Here is a 26,706-nt window from a genome sequence, read left to right on the forward strand (position 1 = left end):
TGCATAAATCAATGAGTTTTAATGATGACTAGCATATCTTAATTTAAGCAGGATAATTTAAGAGGAGCATCTGAGGGTTTTGATGGTAACCATCAGAATCTTCAGTTATTTCATTAAATGAGCCAAAACTAAATAAGTTGTTTTCTTGCAGAGTTTCTGCCGTGGGCTACCTTGACATGATTTTCAGCGTACAATGATATAATAAACACCTTTTTTTGAGGTCACTAATGTAACATGACTTAGTATGTTTGGCTGCTTGCTGTATATTTCTTTTATAGCATGGAGAGCAGGTATCAATTGTCAATAGTTAAGCTGTTTAGTGGCTTGTGTAATTTGTGAAGCACTGCAGTGTCCAGATGCAGCATATGCAGAACTTAAATTTCTGCAGCGTTGTGACTCTAAAGCTAGAAGACTATGGCCTAATCCTGCATGCTTGTATGTGACTGAAAAAGAGTACTATTGAAATGGAAATTACTTGCCTACAGGCACATAAATAAATATCCAGGTTATGTTTGGTTTCTAAAAAAGGAACTATAGAATAAATACAGTTAAAATAATATTTTAATTTGAAGGCGTTATTGAACAGAATCATAATATTATTGGATAAGACATGGATTCTTTCTTCTCATAGAAGTGACTTTAAATTCTGGGCACGGTGCCCAGAATGATGCCAAAATTGTTTGCAGATGCAAAGAAAACTTTATTGTAATTTCATATCTTGCCTGTTGACTCAGTTATCTCTAAACATTAAGACAGCTCTCCTAGTGTAGAAATTCTACTGTATACAAAGTGTTTTTAAAGGTTATAATGATGCAATGAGGATGTATAACTTAGTAATTTACTTCTTTTTTTTTCTCCCCTCATAATTAGGCAGCAGATGGATTTCTTTTTGTTGTGGGCTGTGACAGAGGGAAGATACTGTTTGTTTCAGAATCTGTCTTCAAGATCCTCAACTACAGTCAGGTATTCTTTTCCATTTTAAGTAATCATAGAATCATAGCATGGTTTGGGTTGGAAGACACCTTAAAGATCATCTAGTTTCAACCCCCCTGCCATGGGTAGGAAGGGGCCTTAAAAACTTGAAAGCTTTTTATGATTATGCATTTATATGGGGGGGGTATTTATGTGAATAGTCTGTCTTGAAAGCTGAGAAAGAGCTCTTCTTTCCGATGTCATTAGAGAAGACTGTTTCTGGTTTACATCCAAACTAAGGAGGCGCAAAGGAACTAACTTTACTTCACTGACTGATGCATTCTGATCGGGGATTTACCCTCTGGCCTGTAAAAGTGTTATCTACTTGGGAGTGTAAACAAATACGGAAAAATCAGTCTAAAGTTCTTCCAGTTCACTCACGTGAATTTTTCAACTTAGACATGGGATGTTCTCACTCTTCTTTCCAGCTGCAATTGCTGTTGTGCAGGTTTCCCCTCCCCCCCACCTTGTTAAATGTATTGTCCCAGAGGCACTACCACTGTCCCTGATGGACTCAGCCTTGGCCAGTGGCGGGTCCTTCTTGGAGCCCGTTGGTATTGGCTCTGTTGGACATGGGGGTGGCTCCTAGCAGCTTCTCACAGAAGCCACCTCTGTAGTCCTCCCAGTACCAAAACCTTGCCACACAAACCCAATACAGGATGCTAAAATTGGGAAAACATACTGAACAATTATTTTAATTTTTGACTGAATATTCAATCTCTACAGAATGATTTGATTGGTCAAAGTTTATTTGATTACCTTCATCCTAAAGACATTGCCAAAGTGAAGGAGCAGCTCTCTTCTTCTGACACTGCGCCACGAGAAAGACTTATAGATGCAAAAAGTAAGTATTGCCACCTTTTGAAAAAGTGTCATGTAGTCTGAATATTTGCCTAATATTGAAAGTTTTTGTGGGGTGTGCTGTTTGGATTGTGTGTCATGCCAAGGAAGTTTGAGCTTAAAGACAGGGGGGAAAAAAAAAAAAAAGAAAAAAGGGAAGAAACAGCTATCTGAATGTAGAAGCTAGTAGGTTTGGCATGCACTGCAGTATTTTGCATTAGTTTAACTCACTTCACCTGTGAGGTATCCTCTCTTTTCCAGGCATAAAAAGTTTAATTTTTTCCGTTGAAGCATTTGTTCTACATCTGTCATTCTCAATGGTCAGAATATACTTGGTATTATTTTGGTTATCCTTAGCTGTTAGTCAAGATAGAGGATTTTATTTATTCATTTATTTATTTATTACTACCACTTCCATCAATGACCTAACCTTTCTTTTATAAGGTTTTTAACCTGGTCCTTGGAATAATTTCCTGCTATGTATCTTAGCTCTGTTTCACTCTGGTCTTTTAAAGTAGTTCTGTATCTGCGTTGCTTTTGAGGTGAGTGGGTGTTTAAATTCACTCTCATAACAGGAGTCTGCATTGCTTAAGTAGAAGATGGCATCTTAAAAGTGCAGATTTTCAGGTCATTAAGTCTCATGCTTGTCAGGAGCAGAAATTTCCAGGATCTCATCTCAAAGAAGCCACCAGCTCAGCTTCAGAAACTGAAGCTGAGAGAGATCATTCCAGGGCAGCGAGCCTAGAGGCTCCAGCTGGATCAGCTGAAGTTTTTCTGGCTCCTGGTTTTGTCTGGTTGTCAAGCATGTATATCCAGTGCTAGCTCCTTTTTTTGTATGCCTCTGACAAAGTTAGGGCAAAAATAAATACTATGAATTACAGTCTTCCCATCTGCTATGATAGACTGATTGGTAGAATTTCAAGAACTCATATTCTTAAGACTACTAGTATGTATGTATTTATTTTTACGTTGGCATGAGTGACTCAGGCACAGCTTGTACTCTCACTGAACAGCAGTTTGGAGTGCATGTGGTGCAGGACAGCCTGACCTCCTTGAGGTGACCTCACTCCATTCTAAAGTTAAGGGAGGCAAACTTTACACTACATTGGTATTGTTGTTTTCCTCCTTATGTTAGAAGTCTACAGGGCCCTACAAGTTTTTGTACATGTTTATAGATATTCCCATGCAAAAATGGTTGAAGTGGAGAGCAGGCTGTGGAAAAGTTGCTATGTGATTTGAATCCTCCATCAGCTCTTCAATCCATGTCCCCTGGCGCTCCAGCTGCATCACTGACATTGCTGATACATGTGCTCCTGATGCATGCCAGGCATCCTCCTGGAGCTCTCTTTGTACCAGCACTCTGCTGTTGGCTCCCAGAGTTGATGTGTGTGTTAGTACTGTGTTTCTCCAGTTACTTTCCACAGAAAAGAATCCAAGAATCTCCTGCAAGAATACGGTAAAGGTCAGGGCATGTTCATATGGACTTACTTCTTTGAGGCTAGAGACTTCTTACGCATAACCAGAGATCTTGGGGATTTGCAGTCCCTGCTACCTTTCCCCCCGCACCCCGCTTCCATCAGGACAATGAAGAAACCTGTTGTCTGGGAACACACCAGTTGAGGAGGTCCTGGAATGTCACTGGGCCTCTTTTGCTCTGTGCATGCGTATGTGCTCTCTGGGTGGGTGTTGTGATAGAAAAGCCTTCCAGTCTGAAGGGTCATGGGCCTATTGAGTGGCTATATGTATGAAGTACTGCTCCGGTTATGGGTAAATAATATCTCTCTCTCTCTCTCTTTTTAATCAGTTGATTAGTGTTCAAAGAAACCACATTTATTGCAAAACTTGTGTGGATTTTTATAATTGCTAATCTTTGCATTTGGAACCCTGTGTTCTCAAGTGTGCGTCGATGTTTTCACGCTAAAAAGTGTAATCGGAAATTCTAATGTTGATATGGTCAGTTGAGTTCTGCACGTATTCCCTTACGAAAAACTCCAAAATAGGATTTCTGCTTCTGAAGAAGTATATAAAAGGACTTCTGTGAAAGTCCCAGCATAGTTGAAACATCGTACAGTTGGGTTGTGTACTGTAATCATTTGCGTGGTTAACTCTCTACCTGACAAAGGCGGCTTCCTCACTTCCTCTGTCCTTCCTGTTTGCTGCAGCTGGACTCCCAGTTAAAACTGATATAACACCTGGGCCATCACGACTGTGTTCTGGAGCCAGACGGTCCTTCTTTTGTAGGATGAAGTGCAACAGACCTTCAGTCAAAGTAGAAGACAAGGATTTTCCTTCAACCTGTTCAAAGAAGAAAGGTAACAATTATGCATTTTATTACCAAATGTAATGGCTGTCGGGCTTTTTTTTAATACAGTTGCTCATTTGCAGTGGTTAAATTTTACATTTATTGAACACTGTCAATGTTTCTTATTAAGATATTGAACTATGTCTAGGTCTGTTACTACTTCGTACTTCTTCCTCCCCTTGCCCCCCACCCCGAAGTAGCCCTTACACACTGTATTAGCATATAAAACCAAATTATTCTCTCTGCTTTCTTGATTTATTTTTTTCCTGGTGTGGTTACTGCATCTTCTTCAGACATTGATGATTATATCACATTCAGTCGTGACCTTCTAGCCAGTGTCTCCAACAAAGAAGAGCCCATTTCTGTTTCTTTGCTCCATATTTGACAAGTGATAATTGGATGGATATCCACCTTAAAAAATGAGTTTATTCTGAGTTCATCTGTGGTTTTGGTACATTCTGGGTACTGGAAACATAGCATTTCTACACCAGAAGTATTTGGTCATAACGTTATCAAAGTTGGTAACATTTTTTGCCTCTGCAGGCTTCTGAACATGTTGGAATATCTATTTAGTCCAAATTTGGAAGTTTCTTCTTTGAATACTTTGAGTTATAGATTTGGTATTAGTGGAAAGTGTCAACTGGAGAACAGAAGGCAACTTCAGTGTTTTGTCTCTGGACGTGCCAGCTGCCCCAAGTCCTTCCTGCGAGGTTCAGACACAGCTTGAACCTTGGGTTGTGCTGTAGTGCTCATCCCTGAGGAAAACAGTTTGTGCGGTTTGGCATAAGCCTGTTAACTCTGCCTCTCTATGGAAGTTGTCTTCCTTGCAGTTTTAGGACCTGCTCTGTGCTGAGGAAAAGGAGTTCTCCTTTCAGATCCTGACTTACTCGACATTGTGAATCTTCATCCTCACCTCTATGTACAGCTGTCCCCTCTATACCCCAAACAGGGTATATTCTGCCAAACAAATTGTTCCTGTTTTTTGTAGGAGCCTCACGTTAAGCTGAAAAAGCATCTTATTTATTAATATACTAATTTCTTCCAACAGTCCTTTAGATTATTTGCATCCTTTGCTGAAACAATAAAATGTGATGCAATTTCTACTTAAAGATTATCAAAAGCAACCTTGGTCTAAACTGTGTGGTGTTTCAGTATAAACAACGGTTTTGCAGAGATAAATTGTTTATTGAATTTCTCAGATTCGCTGCATTGATGCAGGAGTGATGAAAAATCCCTTAGTGAACAGTATCCCAAATTTCCTGGGTAAGAGAGGAGATGCGTTATTAGCAGAACTGAGATGAAGTTCTCAAGATCCATGACCTAACTGCCTCTTCTTTTTCTTTTTCTTTTTTTTTTTTTTCTTTTTACAGCAGACCGCAAAAGCTTTTGCACTATTCATAGTACAGGATATTTAAAAAGCTGGCCGCCAACAAAAATGGGACTAGATGAAGATAATGAACCAGATAATGAGGGTTGTAATTTAAGCTGTCTTGTTGCAATTGGACGGCTGCATCCTCATGTAGTACCACAGCCAGTCAACGGTGAGATCAGGGTGAAACCTACGGAGTATGTTTCTCGACATGCAATAGATGGGAAATTTGTTTTTGTAGATCAGAGGTAAGAATACTTGTAGTAACTTCCACAATAAGTCACTGTCCCACACTGCTCTACTGACAGCTTTACTGAAAGCAGTGTAAATACTACTGAAAAAAGAAATGACTGTTCTTTTCAGCTTTTTACTTAATCCTGACTGCAAGGTATTTTGGTTCTTGAGACCCAGCTCAAAGCTATTACTCTGTATTTATTCAGTATTACTGATTAAATTTAAAAAAACCCAACACATCCAAACCTCCAAAAATATGATTTACTGTAATAATCCAGGGATCATTTCTGCCCATTTGTTAGGGGAATGTATATATGCAATCCTCAGAAGAATATGCTGTCCTATTTTTAAACTGGACTACCCTCTTCTTGGTTTGAAAACTTTTGCAACCACTACACAGCTAAGTTACGGTACAGGCTGCATCAGGCTTTGATACCATATACATTCATTTAACTATATACTTGGACATATTCTGCTGAGTTAATACTTCTGCATGTGATCTTTTGTGTTTATAAGAAAGCAAGCTTTGCATAAGCTTTGCTTCTTGGAAAAGGTTTGAGAACTTATACCAGTGTAGTATCTTCTTTCAAACATCAATTTTATTACTTATCTAAAAGGCTAATTCCTATCTTTTTCATAAGAAATTGCTTGAATTTTCTTAAGTAGCAGAGACACGTGACCTGGGTCATCTTTCAAAATAACTGGCATCGTCAAAGGAAGAACGGTGGTTGAAGGGTGTTAATGGAGGGGTTATGTTGTGTTGGTTGAGAGGGCTTGGTTGGGTCCCTTCCTTGGCAAGATGATTGAGACTGCCCAGATGAGGCTGTTCCGGGTTGCTTCTGGCTTAGGCTCAGTTGCTGACAATGTGAAAAAGGGGCCAGGATCCAAACTCTGCCAGAATCTGCCTGCTGGAATTTGTTTCAGGGTGTGTCTGGTGTGTCAGCTGATTTTTAGTGGACTTTGAGAGGAAATAGAGCTGAGTGTCTTGAGAGGAAGTGCACTAAGGAGAAGGTTTTTTGTGTGTGTGTTATCCGTCTGGTTGGGGTGGTTGGGTTTTTGGTTTTGGAGTTTTTTTTCGGTCAGGTTGTTTGGGTTTTTTGTTTTTAATTTGATGGAAATCTTTTTGAACTACCAGCTCTTCAGCAGCAGTGCTTAGAGCTGGCGATCGCTCTGGGAGCTATAAGAACATTTGTAGCCTTCCTGTTGCTCAGAAAGCGTGCTCTTCTGTTGTGCCAAAGTATGGTAGTCTGTGAATGAATTTTGTTTTCAAAAGATCAGATGTATTCCCCTGATGGATAATTTTGAAGTATTTCTAAAATAGTAAGACTCAGAAAATGTTGATCCATTGGATTTAAACACATATGCTCTTATTTAATTGTTTTCTAGCTGTTGTTTACAGACTTGGAATGTGTATGCTACTTCAAAGGGCTCTTTGGAAGGGATTTTTTTAAAAGTAAGCCTCATCTGTAGGCTTAAACTTGGCATCCCATGATCCTTGCTTCCACTGGGGAATATTTAGGCACCTGTAAAAGTTGAAAACTATTAATTTATTTCCATGTTAGGGTTTTTTGTTCATATAGACTTGCACTGTTCCTTTGTCATTTGCCCAAAGGAATGCAGGAAAGAAACACTTCCTAAACTCTCTGTGACGCTAACTTTTTGTCCTTATGGATCTCATGGTCCCTGGGGAAGAACTGCTATAGATTAGGTACTAACTAGCTGAGCCACCACAGTCAGAGAACTACGTAACAGTTCACTCTCAAAATGGCAGGCTACACAGAACAGAGGTTTAAAGAGAACTATCCCACCTCTTATTTCTTCAGTGCTTTTAGCGACATTGGATGCTGAATGTGAGGGTAAAATTAAGTTTATTTTCTATGCAGATGACATCATATACAGCTTCAGAATTCAAAGCTGCCTTGTTCATTTGGGGAAGCAAGCTAACAAAAAAAGTAAATAAAGGATGAAATTCAAGAAGGACAAGAACAGTTTCCTTCCTTGCTTACTAGAATATGGTCAGAGATAATTCATCAAAGCAGTCTTGGAGCTGTTTAAGTGTCCTGGGATAAGGTTCACCAGACAAAAGCCAGTTTGAAAATTTCTCTCATGTAAATACTGTAATGGTTCCTTCTCCAAGGCTGAGATCTTGGAGCTCCTTGTCAATGAGGACTTCAGGTGTAAGCCACCTGGTTGGTACTGAATGCTTTTAAGTGTGTCCAGGGAAAATACAAAAATTCCCTGCATTTAAATATTATGGGGTTTGTGCTTCAATGCTTTTCCTGCTGTTCTTATTCATAGTTATTATTATGTACTAATTTGTGAATTTTATAATACCTCATTTGGGCTTTTTTTGAGATTGCAGAAGAGGTGATGATCTACCTAGCTTTGTTCCTTATTACCCTTCCTATTTAATTTGCATTGGAAGAGTTTGGAATCGTGACTCTCACACTGATTTCTTCAAGGAACTATCATTTTTCCTTCAGTAAATTTTCTTCTAAGAAATGGTACAAAATCAAAGTTCACTGTGGTTCACTAGTTTTGTTTGTTCTCTGTTGCTGTGGGTGAGGATCTCAAAGTCTTACCCTGGAGTCATTCAGCCATGTTACTTTCTATTCTGATGTTCTTGAGCAGTTTCCCTAGGGCTCCTGCAGATTTCATTCTGACCGTGTTCTCTCTCTTCTTAATTAAATGGTGCACATTTCAGGGTCTTCCTGGATGGCTTGTCCTACCTTGTTTCTTTCTCATCTGTTTCTTCCTTCACCAGGAAGTCCTAGAATGACTTCCCAGGTGGTGGCTGTGTGCTAGGGTGGCAGTAATGTACTCTCTCTCCCCCGATACCCTCAAAAGTCTGTCTTACGCTGTCTTCTGAGGGCACGCGTACACATCCGTAATGTACGAGGTAACAGCAATTCTCCTACCCCCCACACCCCATCTGTTAATTTTCGTGTTGGTATTCTGGGCTAGATGACTTACCCTATAAAGTCGTTACAGCTGCTAAATCATTATCGACACAAAAAAGAATTCTTGTTGTCTTGTTTTACCATACGGATCTCCAGGTGTTCAGCATGGCCCACTATAGCTTCTTCCTTGTCAAGAATGCCTTTCACCTCGTGTTAGGCTGTTGTATAGCTTATTGCCACCTTACCTGCAGTGTTGCTTTGCCTTTTCCTCTTGAACTTAGTTTAAGGCTTCGGTTACCAAGTTGATGCACAAAGTCATCTTTTCCTAGTTCCTTGAGTTGTCCTCCATCTTTTCCAACAGCTCCTTGAACACTATCCAGGAAGGCAGATTCTTCTGTGTCTTTCCCATGTTGCAGGTTGCAGGTGTATTTCCTTCTAAAGTTGTCTGATGAGGAAGAAGGCGAGGTGACTTTGCCGCCGGTTCTGATGGAACAAAAAGTTGTTTTATTTGCTTCATGCTCCTGTCCCATTTAAACCAGACACACACAGTAGGTCTTTTAGTGCTTATTCAGGAAACTTCTCTTTGTTAAAGTTTCTTTTTTATGGGTGTGGGTGCAGTGTTTGGTGGGTGTTTTTCTTGTCTCACTCTTAGGCTTGTGACTCAAGGGGAGAAAATTCTCCTGAAACACTTGTTACACCACAACTTGGCCTCTGCGCAGCAGCAGCTCTGTGGGTACGCAAAGGAACACGGCAGTTCTTCCAACCTTTGATGTCTATTTTTCAATGGCATCTTACACAGAAAGCTTTGTATTATCTTGTGCCTGCTACAAGTCAGCTTTATTCAGGTTTAAATTCTCAAAAACTATAATATACCTCCAAAGCTATTTAGAAAGTCTTACATCCCCTCCAGTGGTGGTAGGTCAAATATAATACCTGAGGGCTGTTGGTGTTACGTACTTTTTTTAAGTACTTGAGAATAAAAGAGTATTTCTAATGAATTTTTTTCACCTTCTAAGCTGAAAATACTTTTCCGCATTACTTGAGCCTTACACAACTTCAGTGTGAGTTTTAGTAATCTGTCACTAATACTCCAATTTGAAACTAATTTTTTTTCTCTTATTTTTTTTCCTCTACCTCCTTTCCCCAAGGGCAACAGCCATTCTGGCGTACTTACCCCAGGAACTTCTAGGTACTTCGTGTTACGAATATTTTCATCAAGATGATATAGCGCATCTTGCAGAATGTCATAGACAAGGTATGATCATTAATAGTTCAGTAAAGAAATTTTGTAAAAAATATTGGGAACACTTGCCTATTAGGAAAACCAAACAAACTTGAAAAGATTTCTATCTCTTTTTGCAACTGCATGTGCCGAACAATATGATGATTATGTTAGATTTCCATGGACTTTTAGTGAACATTGGAGGTGCAGATTGGCTGAGGGGGGATAACTGCAGAAATAGCATTTTTCTTCAGGGATGAAGGGAGGAATTAACTTGGTTTTCTCTGATAAGGGCTGTACTTATGTAGTCATGGTGCCTGTTTGACACACGGCTACTTGCTTTCTGTCCGTCTTTAGTTTTGCAGACAAGAGAAAAAATTACAACTAACTGCTACAAGTTTAAAATAAAAGATGGCTCTTTTATTACATTGCGGAGTCGCTGGTTCAGTTTCATGAACCCTTGGACCAAAGAAGTAGAATACATTGTCTCAACAAACACAGTCGTTTCGTAAGTATTTTCCCGTAGCAGATGTATGTAAATGCTGATTGCTTTGCCCTGTTTCCACTTAAACCCTGAAGCGTTCCATTCTGCCCCACTGGCAGAGTGACTCTTTCGCGGGGTTTTCTATCACTGATTCTTCTAATTCTTGAAATCCACAGCACCAACGTACTTGATAGTGGAGACGCAGCCTTTCCACAGCTCGCGGCTTCTCCACACAGCATGGACAGTGTGCTTCAGGCTGGAGAAGGTAACTGCTGGACTCTGAGGAAATTATTGGCAGCTGTGCCTGTCAGCAGCTAATCCTGCATGCACAAATCTGCTGCGCTCTTGCACTGAGAATTTATTAATATCCTAAGGAAAAATAATTTTCAGGGCAAAAGAGTGCTGATGCAGTTCTTGCCCCATTGAACTTAAATATCCATTTCGGATGTTAACTGGCTCGTTCACTTCTCTTTGACCAGCTTAAAGAAACAAGTATAAACAGGGTTGGAGGAGTGACACAGAGGGGACATGTTTGCCTTCCTGCATGGCGCTATTCGTGTATCATCCCACAGTGAATTCACGTTCTGTGGTCAGTGCAGCTGAATGGATCATAAATATGGTTTGGCGATTTGACCGCTGGTGATCATCATGGGCTTGTCAGGAATGCTGCAGATCACTGGATCCTCTTTTGTAAGGAGTGGCGTGCAGCATAATGTGGAGCAGAGCTTGATCTAATAATGAGGGGTTACGCGATCAGGATTGAAGTGCGGTGGAACAGAAGGAGGTAGTGACAGCCCATGGATGAAGGGCAGGGGGAAGAGAGACGGTGATAGTACTGAGATTCTTTTCAGAGTTGGGAACGATTGCTTTTAGAGACCCTGTTTACTAGATAGTATTTTTATCAGCCATGCCTTTATAGCCATAGAGCGAGGATATTGCACATCTGGAATTACTTCTTAAGTTGTACACAATACACTTAGCAGAACAGTGCAAGACTTCAGCAATGCTGGACTTTTCAGTTAACTCTGCTCTGAAAAATGAGGTTCAGTAAGTGAAACTATGGAGGAGGAAGGGTGGCAAAGCATGGGACAGCTGACAGTGGCAGGAAGAGAAGCCATCATGTAGGCATGATGGTTAGTAATTGGAGGTGGAGTAATGGCAGTAATGTGGTGTCTGGGCCTTCTGAGAATGGGAAAAAATATAGAACAAACCGTTCTATAATAGGATAAGCTTATTCTTGCCACAACACAGCCTTTGAAAAGAAACCAGATGTACAATATCGTCATACGGGACAGTTCTTGTCCCCAGAAAAGGAAGTTAATTGAGTGAAGTTTAATTTCAAGTGGTTCTGGCTCTGCTAAGGATTTGATGGCCTTTAAGGTGAACCTCCTCACCTTCTGATGGGTCTGAGTCATAGATACTGAGGGTTGCTGTTGTTAAATATGTATTTCTAAAAAAAGGCTATTTCCCATTATGCATAAGCAATGATAAGGGCTTGCTTGCTCTTTCAGTACATGATCTTTTCTTCACAATGTCTTGGAATATATTGGGCTCCTTCCCAATGACTACCTCTCAAGTGTTGTACAAGTGTCAAATCACATTCAAGTAACCATGAGCCTCTAACTGTGTAGACCTCACTGTCTCCTCCATTTTTAGATACTTGCAGTTACCTACAGGGGGTTTATTTATGTTCATCAGGTAACTTGGGCTTATCCCATATTAAATGGAATATGAGCTGGTAAGTTCCTCACACATAGCAAAGAGCAAACATGTTTGGAGATGAACCTATTCAGGCACAGAATAAAGCAGGTCTGACAAGCTATTCTTTATGAAGTCTGGACGACAGGTACTACCAGATGCTTCAAATGACCAGAATCTGGTAAGAGTCAGGGATATGTTGTGTATCCGCTGGCACAGAGGGATGTCTAAGAGACATAGCACAGCTCCGTGCAAGTCAGAGCTTTCCATACATTTGTAGGTACTCATTGGAAATCAATACAGTTCAGAAGGTCCTGCAGCTTGTCAAAACATGCCTAAATATAAACACTTTTTGGAAAAGGTCTGCAAACTTTTATCTGACCTTAAGATACCTCCTCATTTCAGGTGGCCCAAAAAGGACCCATCCTACTGTGCCTGGAATTCCAGGTGGAACAAGAGCCGGGGCAGGTAAAATAGGGAGGATGATTGCTGAAGAAATCATGGAGATTCACAGGTGAGAGAAAATGGCAGGAACTTAGAGGAAAATCATTATTATTCTTTAGGAAGAAATTAAGGAAGTCCTTCTTCAAGCTGAATATGGAATGATACAATTGTATTTTATAAGTAGACAGCTACAGCTACCTAGTCGGAATTCCTGAGGCAGTCAAAGCCCATAGTGAAAGCATGAAGAAGTTACAGCCTTCCAGGTTTCTACTGGAAAAGACTAATATTGGAACTTTTTTTTGTAATGGTGGTAATTATCTGTTTAACAGAAACAGCAATTAAAAAGAACAGCTAACTAGAAACAAAATCCCTTCCAGACCATTCTTTTTCCAGTGACTTAAGGGTGTAAGTGGCGCAACCTCCAACTGCCAAACCTATTGACTACGTGCCAAAAAAGTAATGTTTGTTTTCACGTGATCCACTTTGCTCAGATGCTTTTCGCGTTGTTAGATATGTAAGTTCAGCTCGTGCAGTTCTCCCCCAGCTCTTTGAGCAAGGACACAATGGTTACGCGAGCGTTGCCTGCCCGGGGGCAGTCTGTCTAAAAGTCAAGCTGTAGCGCTCTGGTTTCATGGAGAACTCTTGGAGCACCCTTCAGTAATGGGCTGCAGGAATACTCGGCTGTTCCTCACAACAGCCACCTCATCTCTCTCACCTGTCTGAGCAGCTGCTTTCAGCGGGTATCGTTTAATTTCTACTGGCTAACAGTCCCTGTTCTTCATGAATTTCCTCTTGGGAATTGTTGCCTTTCCTATAAAAGTGGTCTCGTCCGGCAGATGTTTAGTGGCAGTATTTTAACCCTGCTGAGCTGCAATTCAGGAAAACATTCAGTCTGTTTCTTATAGTTTTGTTTCTGCTGCAGGCCAGAGCCTACTTACATCATTGTTTAAGGGAACAGCAGACCTGTCACATAAGGCTTCTTTCCTGTCTGTAAGAATAGGAAGAAGAAGAAGGAGAAAAAAACCAACACCACTACAGCAAGACTCAACCAGTACTTTGAAACTTAACCATCCCTTTTAGTAGCTGTAAAACACTTAATTAGCTGGAGTGAGTGTAGTAGTATAACTTTACCACCCATGTTTTCATTTCATTTCGAGACCCTGGGTTAGTTCCAGTCCTTTTCCAGCAGCTGTTACTATTTTCCAAAGCTGCCTTCTGTTCAGCTTTCCCAGGGGAACACTGCCAAGGATAAGATTCCCATTTCCATTGCTTTTCTCTGTAAATACCCCTCCTCCCTTTAGTCTAGAGACTTGTTGGTTTTATAGTTAACGCATTATTCATTAATTTAAAAAAAACTATATTTGATCAAGCTATGGAAAATTAAAAAGTGCTGCTTCAGACAGTTTTAAAAAACCAGCACTAACTGTACCAAATGTCCGGTGTTGTTCTGTAGCAGTAGCTCACTTAAGGAGTCTAGGTTACTCTGACTGGGGCAGCCCGAATTCTTAGCTGCTCTAAATTGAAGTAGAGGCTTTCCTCAGTACCCAGGACCTTTTCTTTCTTACTCCCTGTGAAGGCTGTACAGGAACAAATAAAAGGAGGCGAGGAGGTAAAGCTTGCAGACGGAGCAAGCTGGACAATTTACACCCAACTAACGGTTTATCTAGCTGCAAATGAAAACATTGCTACTGCTGATTTGAGTAACACCGAAGAAGTGAGGAAATTCCAAAAAGGAAGTTTGGGCTTATGCCACCTTATACTAAAGCCGGCATTTGAAACTCCTGACTCTCAAAGTTGCTGGTAACTTCATTGCCTATTTTATCCATATTTTAGGATAAGAGGATCATCACCCTCTAGCTGCGGTTCAAGTCCACTGAACATCACCAGCACCCCCCCGCCGGACACATCCTCCCCAGGAGGCAAGAAGGTAAGAACGAGCTTTCCCAAGAGTCTGGTAGCAGTAGTGGCAAGCAACACGAGAGCACCTTCGTAAAATGACATGTGGTGTTGAACTCGTCCTGGCTGCAAAAGTATTCTGGTGGCCAAAATCCCTTTACAGTAGTCCCTGAAGAAGACCAGTAGTTCTTAAACAGTGGCAGCTTTTGAAATACACCTGCTCTTTAGAGCTTCACTTTTTTTTTAACTGCAAGAAAGGGTCCTCCTCTTATCTCTTGATCCTCCAAAAACTCTTTAACACCACACACTGGTGAGCACTGGAAGTGCTATCGTTGGAGCACTGACCGGGCTCAAATGACTCACAATAGTTTTACTGTACTGCTGTAGCACAAAATATGACAACAAGATGCTTTACTGTGCACTGACAGTTTATTTTTAAATCAATACCATGTACCATGCCTTGTTCTAAGATGCTTGAGCAGCACTCATGTACCATTACCGACACTTACCCACCTGAACGCTCGTACTGCCTGCATTTAAGTCATCTAGTAAATTGCTGCTTATGGAAGGTGTATTCAAGGCAAGAGGAGCACTTATCCAAATCCTTATTCTGGGCGTTCAAATGCTGCCTCAGACTTACTTTTTTCCCCTCAGAAATGATGATGACTATACACAAGAATTGCTTGTACTGGAGCATACAGCTGTCAGTAACTATTTCTGTCTATTCCTGGCTTGCTTTGTTTTTGAAATAAAACTTGAAGTTGGAACAAACTTGAGTTACAATTCTAGGAACGGTTATTCTTGCTTCTTCTGCCCTACGATAACTCAACAGCTACATATAGTAAAGGGCTACTGTAACAGAATAAAGGAAAATAGACATGGAGAGTTGGGTATTTCTAATAGGGTACCCCCTCAATATTTCTCCTTAGTTAGAAGACTACGTTTGCTAGAAACAATACAAGTTCCAGCTGACGCTGCCCTCAGAAGGGAGCTCACAAGTACTTACCTTCCAGCGTACACACATCTCAGCAGTTCAGAGCTGTGGTTCACGTTCAGCTATTGCCTTGCGATTTACAAATCCCCGGAAGGTTGTTTGATTTCTGACGAGCCGTGGTGTACACAGTGCTGCTCCGCACCAGAACGTGGCTAGGCTTGTGGTGGAAGAGCCGTTCTCAGCTCAGGCAGTCTGTCTCTACCGGGGAGGATTGTATCCTAAAATGAAGGATCTTAGTTGACAGTATGTTACATGTACTGTATTTGTAAACTCAAAAGCATTCTGTAGTTAGCTGTAATTACGATCACTTGCAGATGGAATAATTACAAAGATGACTCACAGAAATCCCCTAAGGACTTTTTCTGGTAGCTTTTCAGAAGTTACTTTCAGAAGCTTAGCATGTACTATGGACTTCATCTCTTCCATTCTGGGGGCCGTATACTGTCTATGTGACGCTTGCTTGATGGGCATAATCCAGAGGAAGCTGTTCCTGGTTTGTAACTAGTCTGATCAGCTAGCCCTTGGGTGGTCTTTTTTGCAGGAAGTCCATCTTCCCTGTATTAAAAATCCCAATATAGGGCAATTTAAGACTTAATGGAATGTTTCATGCATAAAACACGGCTTCTGTTTTTTCTTTCAAGATCTTGAATGGTGGCACTCCAGACATTTCTTCAGCTGGGTTACTGTCTGGGCAAATCCAAGATAACTCTGGTTACCCGTATTCTGACAACTCCTCTATTCTTGGTAAGTGAAGTCACACACTAAGGTGCCTCAATACCAACTAAACACATAGACAACTGTCACAAGATGATTGTTTTTTAGCAATAACATGCTTTCACCATCTGCAGTGTATAGCTGAGGCATAAAGCCCATGACCTACCCCTCTGTTTGCCTAAAGGGGTGGCTAGGAGAGCAGCCCGGCAGTCTATTTTGCTAGCTTGCTTTATATTGTTATTTTTTTAGGTAGTACTTAGAAAGCCTCTCCTCCTGCTGAATCAGTGCGAATTAGCTGAACTTCTCACCTGCTTTTTGCAAATGCTTTTAAACAGCTGAGGATGAGAAGGAAGGCTGGGCTGACTCCTAGATGTAGACTTACTTTTGAAGTACAGCACACAAGGTTGTCCTTACGAGGCACACACTGGTCACTTCTGAGCAGTGACCTGACCTTTGTACTCCGACACCAGGCATCAGCGGTGTCCTTGAAACTGTGGCAACCTGAATATCAAACAGACCAATACTCCCAGAATAGTTCAGATATTCTACTTCAGGTCATAGGGCAAGCGCGGTGAACAAAATAACGCTGAACTTCTGACGACTTACTGTGTTTCTGCTTGCAGGGGAGAACTCTCATATAGGCATCGATATGATTGACAACGATCAAGGATCCAGCAGCCCCAGCAATGACGAAGCAGCAATGGCAGTAATAATGAGCCTTCTTGAAGCAGATGCAGGTCTTGGTGGCCCCGTAGACTTCAGTGACTTGCCATGGCCCTTGTAAATGATGCACCTGGCTTCAACATCCAAATATCAAAGTGCATTTATTGGTGGAGTTCTACAGTCTGTGAAACTTGTTGGACTGAGCAGCTTTTATGTACAGATTTCATAAAAGCAGTATCAGAACGCAACTCATCCTACCATGTGTAACTTCAGACAAAGTGGAATAACCTGCTCCAGTGTTCTGTGTCGATTTGGTTAGCTGTGTATAGCTTGCAATACTTGTATATTTTGGATTCTGTTGTTTGAAATTTTTTTTTAAATCACTGTGCAACTCACTGGCATCAGTGGTAGCTTTTATATGCAAATGACCATTTCAGATGTATGGTGTGTTTTTACACTGCAAAACAGTCCCCATGTGGATATTTCTTATACTAATTGTACCATAAAGCTGTTTATTCTTTCTTGTAAGAATCCTTTACTATAAATATTGTTAAAGTGTAATGTATTAGACAGTTAAATATTTTTAAAATAAATGTTTCCCTTGTTCTAAGATGGAGCATTTACTTTGATAAATAAATTTGATAAAACCCTGCTGAAGGTGCATGCTAGAAGCAGTTGCCTATTTATCATTTCTTTAGCCTTACTTACACGCACTTCCACGGTTTTGCCACTAGAATAAATTTCTAGAGAAGCTATTATTGCATGCTCCTAGATTCAAGTTTATACTAAGAAAAAACCAAAGAGATGATAAAGAGAAATCTGGTAATGTCAGACTCTCTAAGAAATATTTATTTTTCACTTATTAACCATCCTTCCCTGAGGAAAGAAAAGCAACTACTCCCAAAACTCATCCATACACTTAGTCTCATTCACAGATAATCCAAACCCATTAAAATAATGGAAACTTTATTTGCATGAAAAACTTGTTTACAATCATTAATAAATGAAGAATGAACCATTTGCATTTTCCTAATTCATGACACTTATGAAAAATGTATTAAATAAATATTTGTGAACAGATTAAGGTAAGGCAAAATTTAAGATAAAGCCCCTATCCGTTGTTCACAAGTTTTGAACATGGCTCACACTGCAAACAAGTGAAAAAATTCACTAAAGAACTTCAAATTTAACAAGATGTTACATGGGTAATTGAATCATGTCCTCAATCCAAAAACCCAATAGTAAGTAGTTTTGTGCTCAACCATATACAGTAAAAGGGTCAGTCTCTTCAGAGCAAAACTATTTACAGTTAATACTTTTGATAGAAGCACTTTGTTAGTATTGTGCAATACGTTTATAAAAAATGGCTTCAAATTCCATTTATCAACCATTTAAAGTGCTACTATCAATTCCAACTGCTTTCTAACCCCTGTGTAACAATACTGATGCACACTAAGCCACCAGCTTCCCACTGGTCCTGATGGGCTGAAGAGTGAGGACAGTCCAGCGTACAAATCACCAATGTCACAAACCTACTGGTAAACACATACATGTATGTAACTGTAACCCCGGGATGGTTGATCCGTACTCTCAAAAACAACCAGGTACTCCCTTTGGTCTTTGCCAAGGTCCATACTGCAATATCCTAAACACTGTTACACAATGGAAAAAACTGGACTTGCAGTGTAGCATGAACTGAGTACAGAGTCACTTTAAAGTAGCATGCTTTTGTTTTAGTAAGAGTCCAGATCAGAGCGGTGGGTTTTGTCCCTCGGTATCCATCTCGCTGTTACTGGGCGGAGGATGAATGGGCAGACTATCCAGCTCATCTACTTGCGGGGTAGGGTGCATTACCACAAGCTGGTCCTGGGGTATATCGGCTGCCGCTGCCGCTAAATTTGTAATAGATTTGCTTTTCACGCACTGAAAGTCAACATGCCGACTCTTGCCTTCCTCTTTCTCCCATGACATGCGAATGAACGGTCTTTGGACATAGTTGTAAATCACCTCAGGTCTGCCGCCTGGTCGCTTTTTCACTTTCTCTTTGTACGTAGGGTAACCTAAGAAACAGAGAGCAGCAGCAGTTAACCTCTCCTGGACTGCTTAGTTCGGGGTTTTCTTTTACAAAAAGAACGTGGAAGCAGAGTGAAGAACAGAAGTTGTCACCATCAACATCCTGAATGGGAACAGATGCCATGGTGGTGCTCTTAATGTTATCTATGCAGGGGGAACACAGTCAGCAGTTTAACTACCAGCCGCACAGTAAGGAAAGAGGCTGCAGTGCTATTGGTAACGAATATATCGCCACCAGACAACTCACAGGCAAAGCCCGTTGCTCCTTCCTTGAGCCAGAAGCAGCTGGCTCCTTCTGAAACACTATGACCTGGAAAGCTGGAAATGAGATCTCAAAAGTAGGGAAGAGCATCGCTCTGATCTGTGGTTTAATCTCCCCAGTGGAATCCTGGCGCATTCCTCCCAGCTCCTCCAAATAATGCAAATGCATCCTTTTAGACAAACTACCGATTCTGGTTATGCGGTGTTTGAGTCACCTCTCCCCTCTGCCCAGGCAATAATTTTCATTACTGGAAAGTTGCATATTAGTGTGGGGCACTAGCATTGAAGTTTAGTCAAACAGTTGTTCTTTGTCTAAAACAAGAAGTGCCAGCAGAAACGATCTGGTATTTGCCAGCATTACAGACAAAACCAGTTCTTGTTTAGTTGAATGGCAGCTCAGTCTGAAGGCTCACACCTTGGTCAGCTGAACTTAGTTACTTATTTTAGAGATCACGAGCAGTTAAAAATTTGGGTTTGGCTGGCAAATTACAAATCTAACTATGACAACTTGGTGAGTGAATGATAGAAATCTTGCAAATTATAAAGGCTGGATTTTTTACTATTTGGGTCAGCAGTCAGAAGGAAAGTGAAAAGCAAAGAAATCCAGTTGTTACATTCACCATAAAAATCTAAGACGACTTAACGCAGTTGTCTTTTGCAAAGCCAGAGCTGAGATTTTACACACCAGCCTCCTAACTTACAAGATGCTTATTTCAGATTAATATTTCTTTGCACCTCAATGATCCATTTGATAGGTTTGTATTTCCTGAAAGAAAGTATCTACCTTCCACTTACCATGAAAATTTTCATCTCACGCCCTGAAAAGGGCACCAGACCAAGAAGAGAATATACAAAGCCGTAAAAATGCATCATTGCTTCAGATAAAGCACAGAGCAGATTTTTCATGAAAACCAAAGGGCTAATGGCATGAGATGCAAGTCGTGAGTCAGCAGAAAGCACCCAAGTTACTCTTTAGCAGCCAGGTACACCCTGTAGAGCAGCCATGAGCCTGTATCTGGGTTTTGTAGCTGGACCAGTTGTTTACTCGGTACCCTTCCCCCTCTGCCCGTTTTCTCATCTAACCTCAGTATGGAAGACAACACCAACCCGCATTTCTTCAGCTGCGGAGACCATGATGAAGCAGAGAAGTGCAGCAGACCTTTCCCCCCACCGAGAGTAAGCAATCCTTCGCTTACCTTCAATGCCCAGTCGGATCTTCTTGAGCCCCCTTTCCTTCAGAACTGATTTGGCCACATCTCGATTTTCGATGTATTTGAAGAATCGATACAACTTCGTGCTGTAAATAACTAAAAATACATTTTAATGAGGAAAAACTGTATTCAAAGATTAAACTTCTAGTCTTAAACCAAAAAATTTATCTTTTTCACTGTTTTCTTTTACTCTAGTATTTCTATTTCAGAACGGGGGAGAGATTCAAGATCTCAAAATATCCAACACAGAAATCAGAAAAATGGCTGAAGGGACTGTAAAATGGGTCGGTTGCACATGCCTTTTTCCCCTATCAATTCAGTCTGTTTTATACACTTAGGGTTTTTTTTGTTGGATTTAGGAATGCAACAGGACAATTCACAGAGCAAACCACATTATATACACCCAACTCCACAAAAAAAAAAAAAAAGACATCTCAATTTTTTTCCCTTTTTGATGGAATTCCTGCAGACATTAAAAGAATCTTTCCACGCTGTTTGTCATTACATAAAAGAGATCTGCAAATCAGTTTCAGAAAACCCAGACTTGAGAAGCAGAACAAGAGGGACACCTTTGAAATTTTAATTATTGCACTTTAAAAGAAGGGTCCAGGGCCATCAATCCCATACAGCTGCACAGATCCAAATCAACTGTTTGTGAAAAGTATAAATGGAAGAGGCAAGTGTGTGCCTAATCAATTACTTAGGTAGGAGGATTTTCACTTGACATCTTTGAGATATAAAAGATCCTAGAAGCCTGAGCCAATTGTGTTACTACATTAGAACAGCCACATTTGATCTATATTCACATCAACCCTCCCTTCTTTAGGAAGGGCTAGAGGTTTGCATCCTCCAAAAAGTAAGGATTTTTGAATTTTGTTGGTGATTTGGGTGTTTTTTATTTAAAAAAAACAAAAACAACAAAAAACCCCAAAACAAAGCAAAACTGTAATACCTTGATAAGCCTTCTAAGAAGCTTTTATACTACTGGAGTACAAAGAGTATCTCAAGCTCCTACATCCCCCCATAAAACCCTGAATTTCAAGTTTTCACACTGAAGCTACAAGGAGAGCACTGATGGAGGGAAGGGCACTCCATTCACAGGTGCCTTAACCCATCTATACACCAAACTGTTCACTTCTAAAATACTAATGCTCTCCCCCCCGCCCCCCCAAAAAAACCCTCTAGTTGTTCTCCTACAGTAAACACGACTCCTATCCATTTTTCTCATCAAGCTCTTTCTGAAAAAGTATTTCCTGCCCCCTCATTGACTGACAATACCTTACTAATAAAAATTAGCTTCTGTCTTTAATTAGATTTGAATGTAACACGCAATGTATACTTCTGTAGAGCAGAATACTAAGCAGAACTACCAAAACTAAGTTTTTGTGAGGCATTAGGGATGTTGTAAAGACTTTGTTAACTGCCCTTATGTACAAAAAAGTTAAATCAGCACATTTACTGCTACCTCTACCGTAGTATGGCTTGGTGGAAACAGTGAAAAACTTACTTTGTGAATATTCCTCTCCCATTTGTGGAGGATACTCTTCATCCCAGTCAACAACATCATCATCTGTCAGCACAACAATGTGGCACTCCCTCTCACCGCTTTGGGCACTGGCCACCATTAGTGGCAGAATCATTTCTTCTAGATAAAACTCAAATTGTTTGCGAGCACCATCATTTGACAATTCATGCATGAGAGCACCTGGAACAAAATTTTAAGCATAGGCACATTTGAAAGCTTGGTAAAGAAATGAAGGCAGGAGTAAGAAACTCAGCAGTTCTGTTTATTTTGTAGTATTTACTGCAGACAGCTGTAAAGACATTTAGTCTATTAGTTTGTATACGGATCAGAACTTTTCCAAATGTCTACCAGAAGTTCTAACTAATAGGATTGCCCTGCAGATATTAACATTATATTGGGCAGACAGTGAAGTGACCTGAAGGAGATCTTCATGTTTTACTACTGTTAAACATTCAGTAATTGTGCGTAAGACTTTTCTCGGGCTTCCTGAACGAAACATTATTTAAGCCAGTTGCTGAAAGAGTAGTGCATGCAACCCACTTTTCATAAGCAGTAGCTTAAAAACAAAGCCTATCAAAACCCTCACAGCATGAGCTGCTAAATCCTTCTGCTGAGGACAAAGTGCTCCGAGAGCGTGACTCAGCAGGCGACACGCCGTGAGGTCGCAGCGCTGCTGGTGAAGGCACTGGTGTCCCGTGCAGATCTCACAGCTGGAATTCCACAGCCTGGCCCGGCACCGGGCTCTGCGCTGCACAAACACCGTCGGATCAAAGGAACCAAAGGCAGAGGCCAGGTCGTTTAAACATGGCCAAAACTTTGTCTGCGCTCAAGGAAGGAACAAGTTGCAGAGACACTACACGCTGGGAACTGCGATGCAGCTTTACAGCACCAGCAAGGCTGGGCTACTTTGGCTAGCAACACGGCTTAATTCTCATAAGCAAGGAGCTGAATAAATTATCCTCCCTACCCTCTGCAAAACAGATACCACTTAACGTTACTGTATCTGTACTGCAAATGCATAGATAGACTTTAAGTATTCCGCAGAGCTGACCACAGCAGAAAAATATCTGAAGATCAGATACTGAAATATCAGAAACATTATTTTTCAAAAGGTGTGCATCCATTCTCTTTGGAGCTTTATTACTAAGAGATAAAAAAGGACAGATTTTGCTCATGTACTGTCAGCCACGTTCCTTACTTTAATAAAGGATACAATTCAGAATTAACCCCCCCATATATTTGCTTAAGTTAGTCTTATATAATTCAAATTATTTTAATAAATTCTGTACTTACTGAGATCTCTGCATTTAATAGTACTATACTCAAAAGAGATACAGAGATAGTCACACGCTTCTCTCAATTCAGGAATAGATATCCCATCAGGACAGCGTATCACTCCAGTCTTGTAGTAATCCTGTAGTAACACAGCAAACAAACAAAAAAAAATAACGCACTTCAACATTCACTGACAGAAACATTTCATCGTTTCATTTTTGATGAATTTCTTCACAAGCAAACCCCCTAAAATGTGAAAGAGCAACATATGTTAAGCTTTGTGAATTTTATTGTCCTCAAATTTATCCATTTTCTGAGCTGCTTCTAGAGCAGTGCACTTTATTTCAGTGACAACTATTAATACTAATCATTTTGGTGCATGTAAACTGTGTTTTATCTATACTTCACTCAGCTTTTGCTATTCTGATTCCACTGACAAAGCAGTATGGGAGCTCTACTTCTTTGTGTAAATAGGAAATATGTAAAGGGGCCATTTTCTTCTCAGACTGAAGTTTGCTTTTGTCCTTTTACCTGAAGTTAACTAATTTCAGCATACAAAGGGCCGAATATAGCTGAACTAGACACATAGGAGTGGCAGTATTTTTTTTTTTGTGTATTTCATGCATGCTTTCTCTCCCCCTGGCTGTCACATGCACATGTCTAAAAAACCTAGGGGTGTTTTCCTAGCAAGCATTTTTCCCCTCTGGAGAACAGTGCAAGAACAACATTATTTAATTCATCTACAAAGTCCAGATATGCAAGTAAGGAGAAATGGAGAAATCAAGAAGTTATGCCTCTTAATACTCACAGCGCTTGTCCTAACAGTACTTGTCCCTGAAAACTCACCAGAATAGCACGGAACACAGTGGAACCAATTCCTTCAGCAACTTCATACTCTCCTTTTTCATTAGGACGTGTAAAGTTATGTTCTCTGCCCGATCCAAACATCCTGCTCAAGAATAAAAGTAATTAGGTTAAAATTCCTTACTATGATATATTATTTTTTTTAATAGATCTGAAAAGTAAAATGTGAAAAACTGTACTGAAATGGAAGGGAAAAAACAGTCTATTCTCTCTCGTACGTATGTACACTGTTCAGTTTAGTTTATGTTTAGCAAGACCACTGAAAAACAGAAAGCAGGTAGTGTAACTCAGGGAAGTCTAGTTTTATTCTTCAATCTTAACTTGACAATATCCTTTGATCAAAACAAAAGTTAGACCAGGCCATTTCCTGCCAGTGCCAAAGGTGGGGGGAACCCGAAACAAGTCGTCTTTGGCATTTGTGGGGTGATGTAGCTGAAGAACATGTTTTGCTGTAGAATTCTCATTATTTAGAGACATTTGAGGTAGTTTAAGACACAGAACCTAGTGTTCAAGTACATGCAACTCACCTCAATTTCATTTAAAACATTCAGTTAATTCCAAAGTTAAAATAACATTCTGATAGAAAACACTCGTACTTAAGGGCAGCATATACAGCATATTTCTCCCCAATAGGATGCAAGGAAAGTCGGACTAAGGAGAAAGCTACAAGTCCCAAGCAGTATCTACAGTATCCCATTAGATCACCAGGAAAAAAAGCTGACTTTTTAAGACACATCTATGATGCAGAATTACACCCTATGCTTCAAGAAGTATTGCCATCTACTCTTTGTTTTATTTACAAATATACCCTAATGGCAAAGCTTTGCTTTCACACACACAACCTACAAGAAACAGAGTTGGTGTACTGTGCATGCTTGTAATAGAGAACAAAGGAAATTTTTTTCACTGAACGGTTTGAAATGCATTTTATGAACACTCTTCAAGACAAGAAATAACATTTAGGAAAAAGGCAGTCTGACAGGATATAGACTTAAGGCACATAATACATTCTTATGACTTAGTTTTACCTCCCAGAACGGATTAGCTAAGCTGTTCCTGTTTAGTGTCCTGTGAACTGACATTGGGGGAAAGTGGGTTTATAACTAACTTGCCTTTTAGAGCACTGTTTCCATATTTTTATTAACCTACTTTTGAATTAGCAGAAGATAAAAATAAGCTTGTTCCTTGAACCAATCCCAAAGGGAGCATAACTCAGCAACACACACACACACAAAAATCTAGTGCAAGAGCCAGCACCACTTACTCTGAGGCTGGGCATGAGAAAGGAAACTATTTCACTGTCTAACTTCACACTGATACACCCCCAGTTCGTTAGTCTGGATCTTTACATGTATACACATATACAAGTGCCTCACATCAATGATTTAATTCTTTTAATGATTACTTCTATTTATTTCCCTTTACTGTTTACACAGAGAAGCTTTTTTTGCTTTCTCTGTAACTGTTTCCCTTGAATTCTTACAGAACAGGAACCAAGGTACTAGTTATCCCATGCAGTGGTGATTTAAACAAAGCAGAAATTGTTAATCGCATTTATTACCTGTACCTTGGAAAATAGTTTTATATATATGTTTTTTAAATATGATTATATCCTAATAGGCTGAGAAACAGCCACATTTTAATTAAAAAGACAAATCCAAAGGGACACAGACATAAACCTTCATTTCTTTCTTGCCACAAGTTTGTATGGGTGCTCTCTATATTTGGACAATGCAAAACCAGCCAGTATTTGAGCAAATGAAGTATAGAATCTTCTCCCACCAAGTAAACATGTTAAATATGTTGCTCATTATAATTTCTACAGAAAATATTACACACGTATTGTGAAGTTTCATTCAAGTATTGACCATTTTGAGTCTTAGGTCTCTTTGCTGAGAGGCTCTGACCTGTTATACTGACTGTTTGACATTCCTCTGTCCAAAAAGTACTTCAGAAGATAAACGTGCTGAGCTTGAATGTTGTCAGTGTAGGCCCCTCAAGCAAAATAAATCCCTTCAAGGTTTTCCTCCTTGCGATTTTGAAACAGGCTATCTATACTCACTACTTTGTTTTATGAAGCAACTAGCTCTAAAAACAAGAGATGGAATGAGGCAGACGGAACGCAGAAGCAATGCCCAGTGAGATGGAAGGAAATGAGTACAACATGACATGTTAATTTACTTATGAACTCTTTTGTCTCTATATAATAGAGATAATTGTCATGTCTGCCAAATACAGAGGAAAACTTACATCTACTTTTTACTCAAAGATCTTTGCAAACTGTTAATACTAAACATTAGCCGATCAGCTGTAGCAATATGAGTTCAACAGCTATTTAAACAGTTTTAATATCTACAAAGCATTTATGGCTCTTCTATAGTTAGAGATTAAGGGGGCGAAAAAGAAAAAAGATACAAACCTGCCTAACATTGTGTTAGGTTGTGCGGTAAAGATAGAAGGATCTACAACAAATCTAGTGTTGTCCACTATGAGCGTTACTCGTTCAGAAGTTCTTACATTCCGAGCTCCCTCTTTTCCATTTTCATACACAAATACCATTTCCCCACCAGCCTTGCAGCTCCCATCTGAACTTGACTGGCTGCTGTTTCTGCTGCTGTTCCCCATGCTAACAACGGAACCGTTAGGGGAAGTCTTCTGAGGGCGAGGGCTGCTTGGTCGAGATGAACTGTGATCCTTTTCTCGATCTTAAGTAGGGACAAAGTAGAAGGAGAAAAAACAGGAAATGAAATTACAGATTTACATGA

General features: G+C 40.1%; 2 protein-coding genes across 12 annotated transcripts in view; one reads left to right on the forward strand and one right to left on the reverse strand.

Moving 5' to 3' along the window:
* Positions 1-17,342, forward strand: part of BMAL1 (basic helix-loop-helix ARNT like 1) — a 51,784-nt gene extending 34,442 nt beyond the window's left edge. For 2 of the 4 annotated variants that reach the window (XM_074586097.1, XM_074586095.1), the window contains 11 exons: positions 871-963; positions 1,699-1,816; positions 3,975-4,124; positions 5,485-5,731; positions 9,766-9,872; positions 10,197-10,347; positions 10,500-10,588; positions 12,427-12,535; positions 14,299-14,392; positions 15,997-16,099; positions 16,693-17,342. In XM_074586097.1, coding sequence (XP_074442198.1) covers positions 871-963; positions 1,699-1,816; positions 3,975-4,124; positions 5,485-5,731; positions 9,766-9,872; positions 10,197-10,347; positions 10,500-10,588; positions 12,427-12,535; positions 14,299-14,392; positions 15,997-16,099; positions 16,693-16,853 — 1,422 coding nt within the window. In that variant the 3' untranslated portion in view covers positions 16,854-17,342. The remainder of the gene's footprint in view (positions 1-870; positions 964-1,698; positions 1,817-3,974; positions 4,125-5,484; positions 5,732-9,765; positions 9,873-10,196; positions 10,348-10,499; positions 10,589-12,426; positions 12,536-14,298; positions 14,393-15,996; positions 16,100-16,692) is intronic. The other 2 variants (XM_074586098.1, XM_074586096.1) reach the window with 1 other exon arrangement.
* The window catches only part of BTBD10 (BTB domain containing 10), a 32,123-nt gene continuing 22,293 nt past the window's right edge, over positions 16,877-26,706 (reverse strand). For all 8 annotated transcript variants that reach the window (XM_074586107.1, XM_074586100.1, XM_074586106.1 and 5 more), the window contains 6 exons: positions 26,361-26,646; positions 23,924-24,026; positions 23,096-23,216; positions 21,785-21,982; positions 20,263-20,373; positions 16,877-18,792 (listed from right to left, as the gene is read on the reverse strand). In XM_074586107.1, coding sequence (XP_074442208.1) covers positions 18,482-18,792; positions 20,263-20,373; positions 21,785-21,982; positions 23,096-23,216; positions 23,924-24,026; positions 26,361-26,646 — 1,130 coding nt within the window. In that variant the 3' untranslated portion in view covers positions 16,877-18,481. The remainder of the gene's footprint in view (positions 18,793-20,262; positions 20,374-21,784; positions 21,983-23,095; positions 23,217-23,923; positions 24,027-26,360; positions 26,647-26,706) is intronic.

The sequence above is a fragment of the Larus michahellis genome, chromosome 4 (assembly GCF_964199755.1).
Source record: "Larus michahellis chromosome 4, bLarMic1.1, whole genome shotgun sequence".
NCBI classification, from domain to species: domain Eukaryota; kingdom Metazoa; phylum Chordata; class Aves; order Charadriiformes; family Laridae; genus Larus; species Larus michahellis.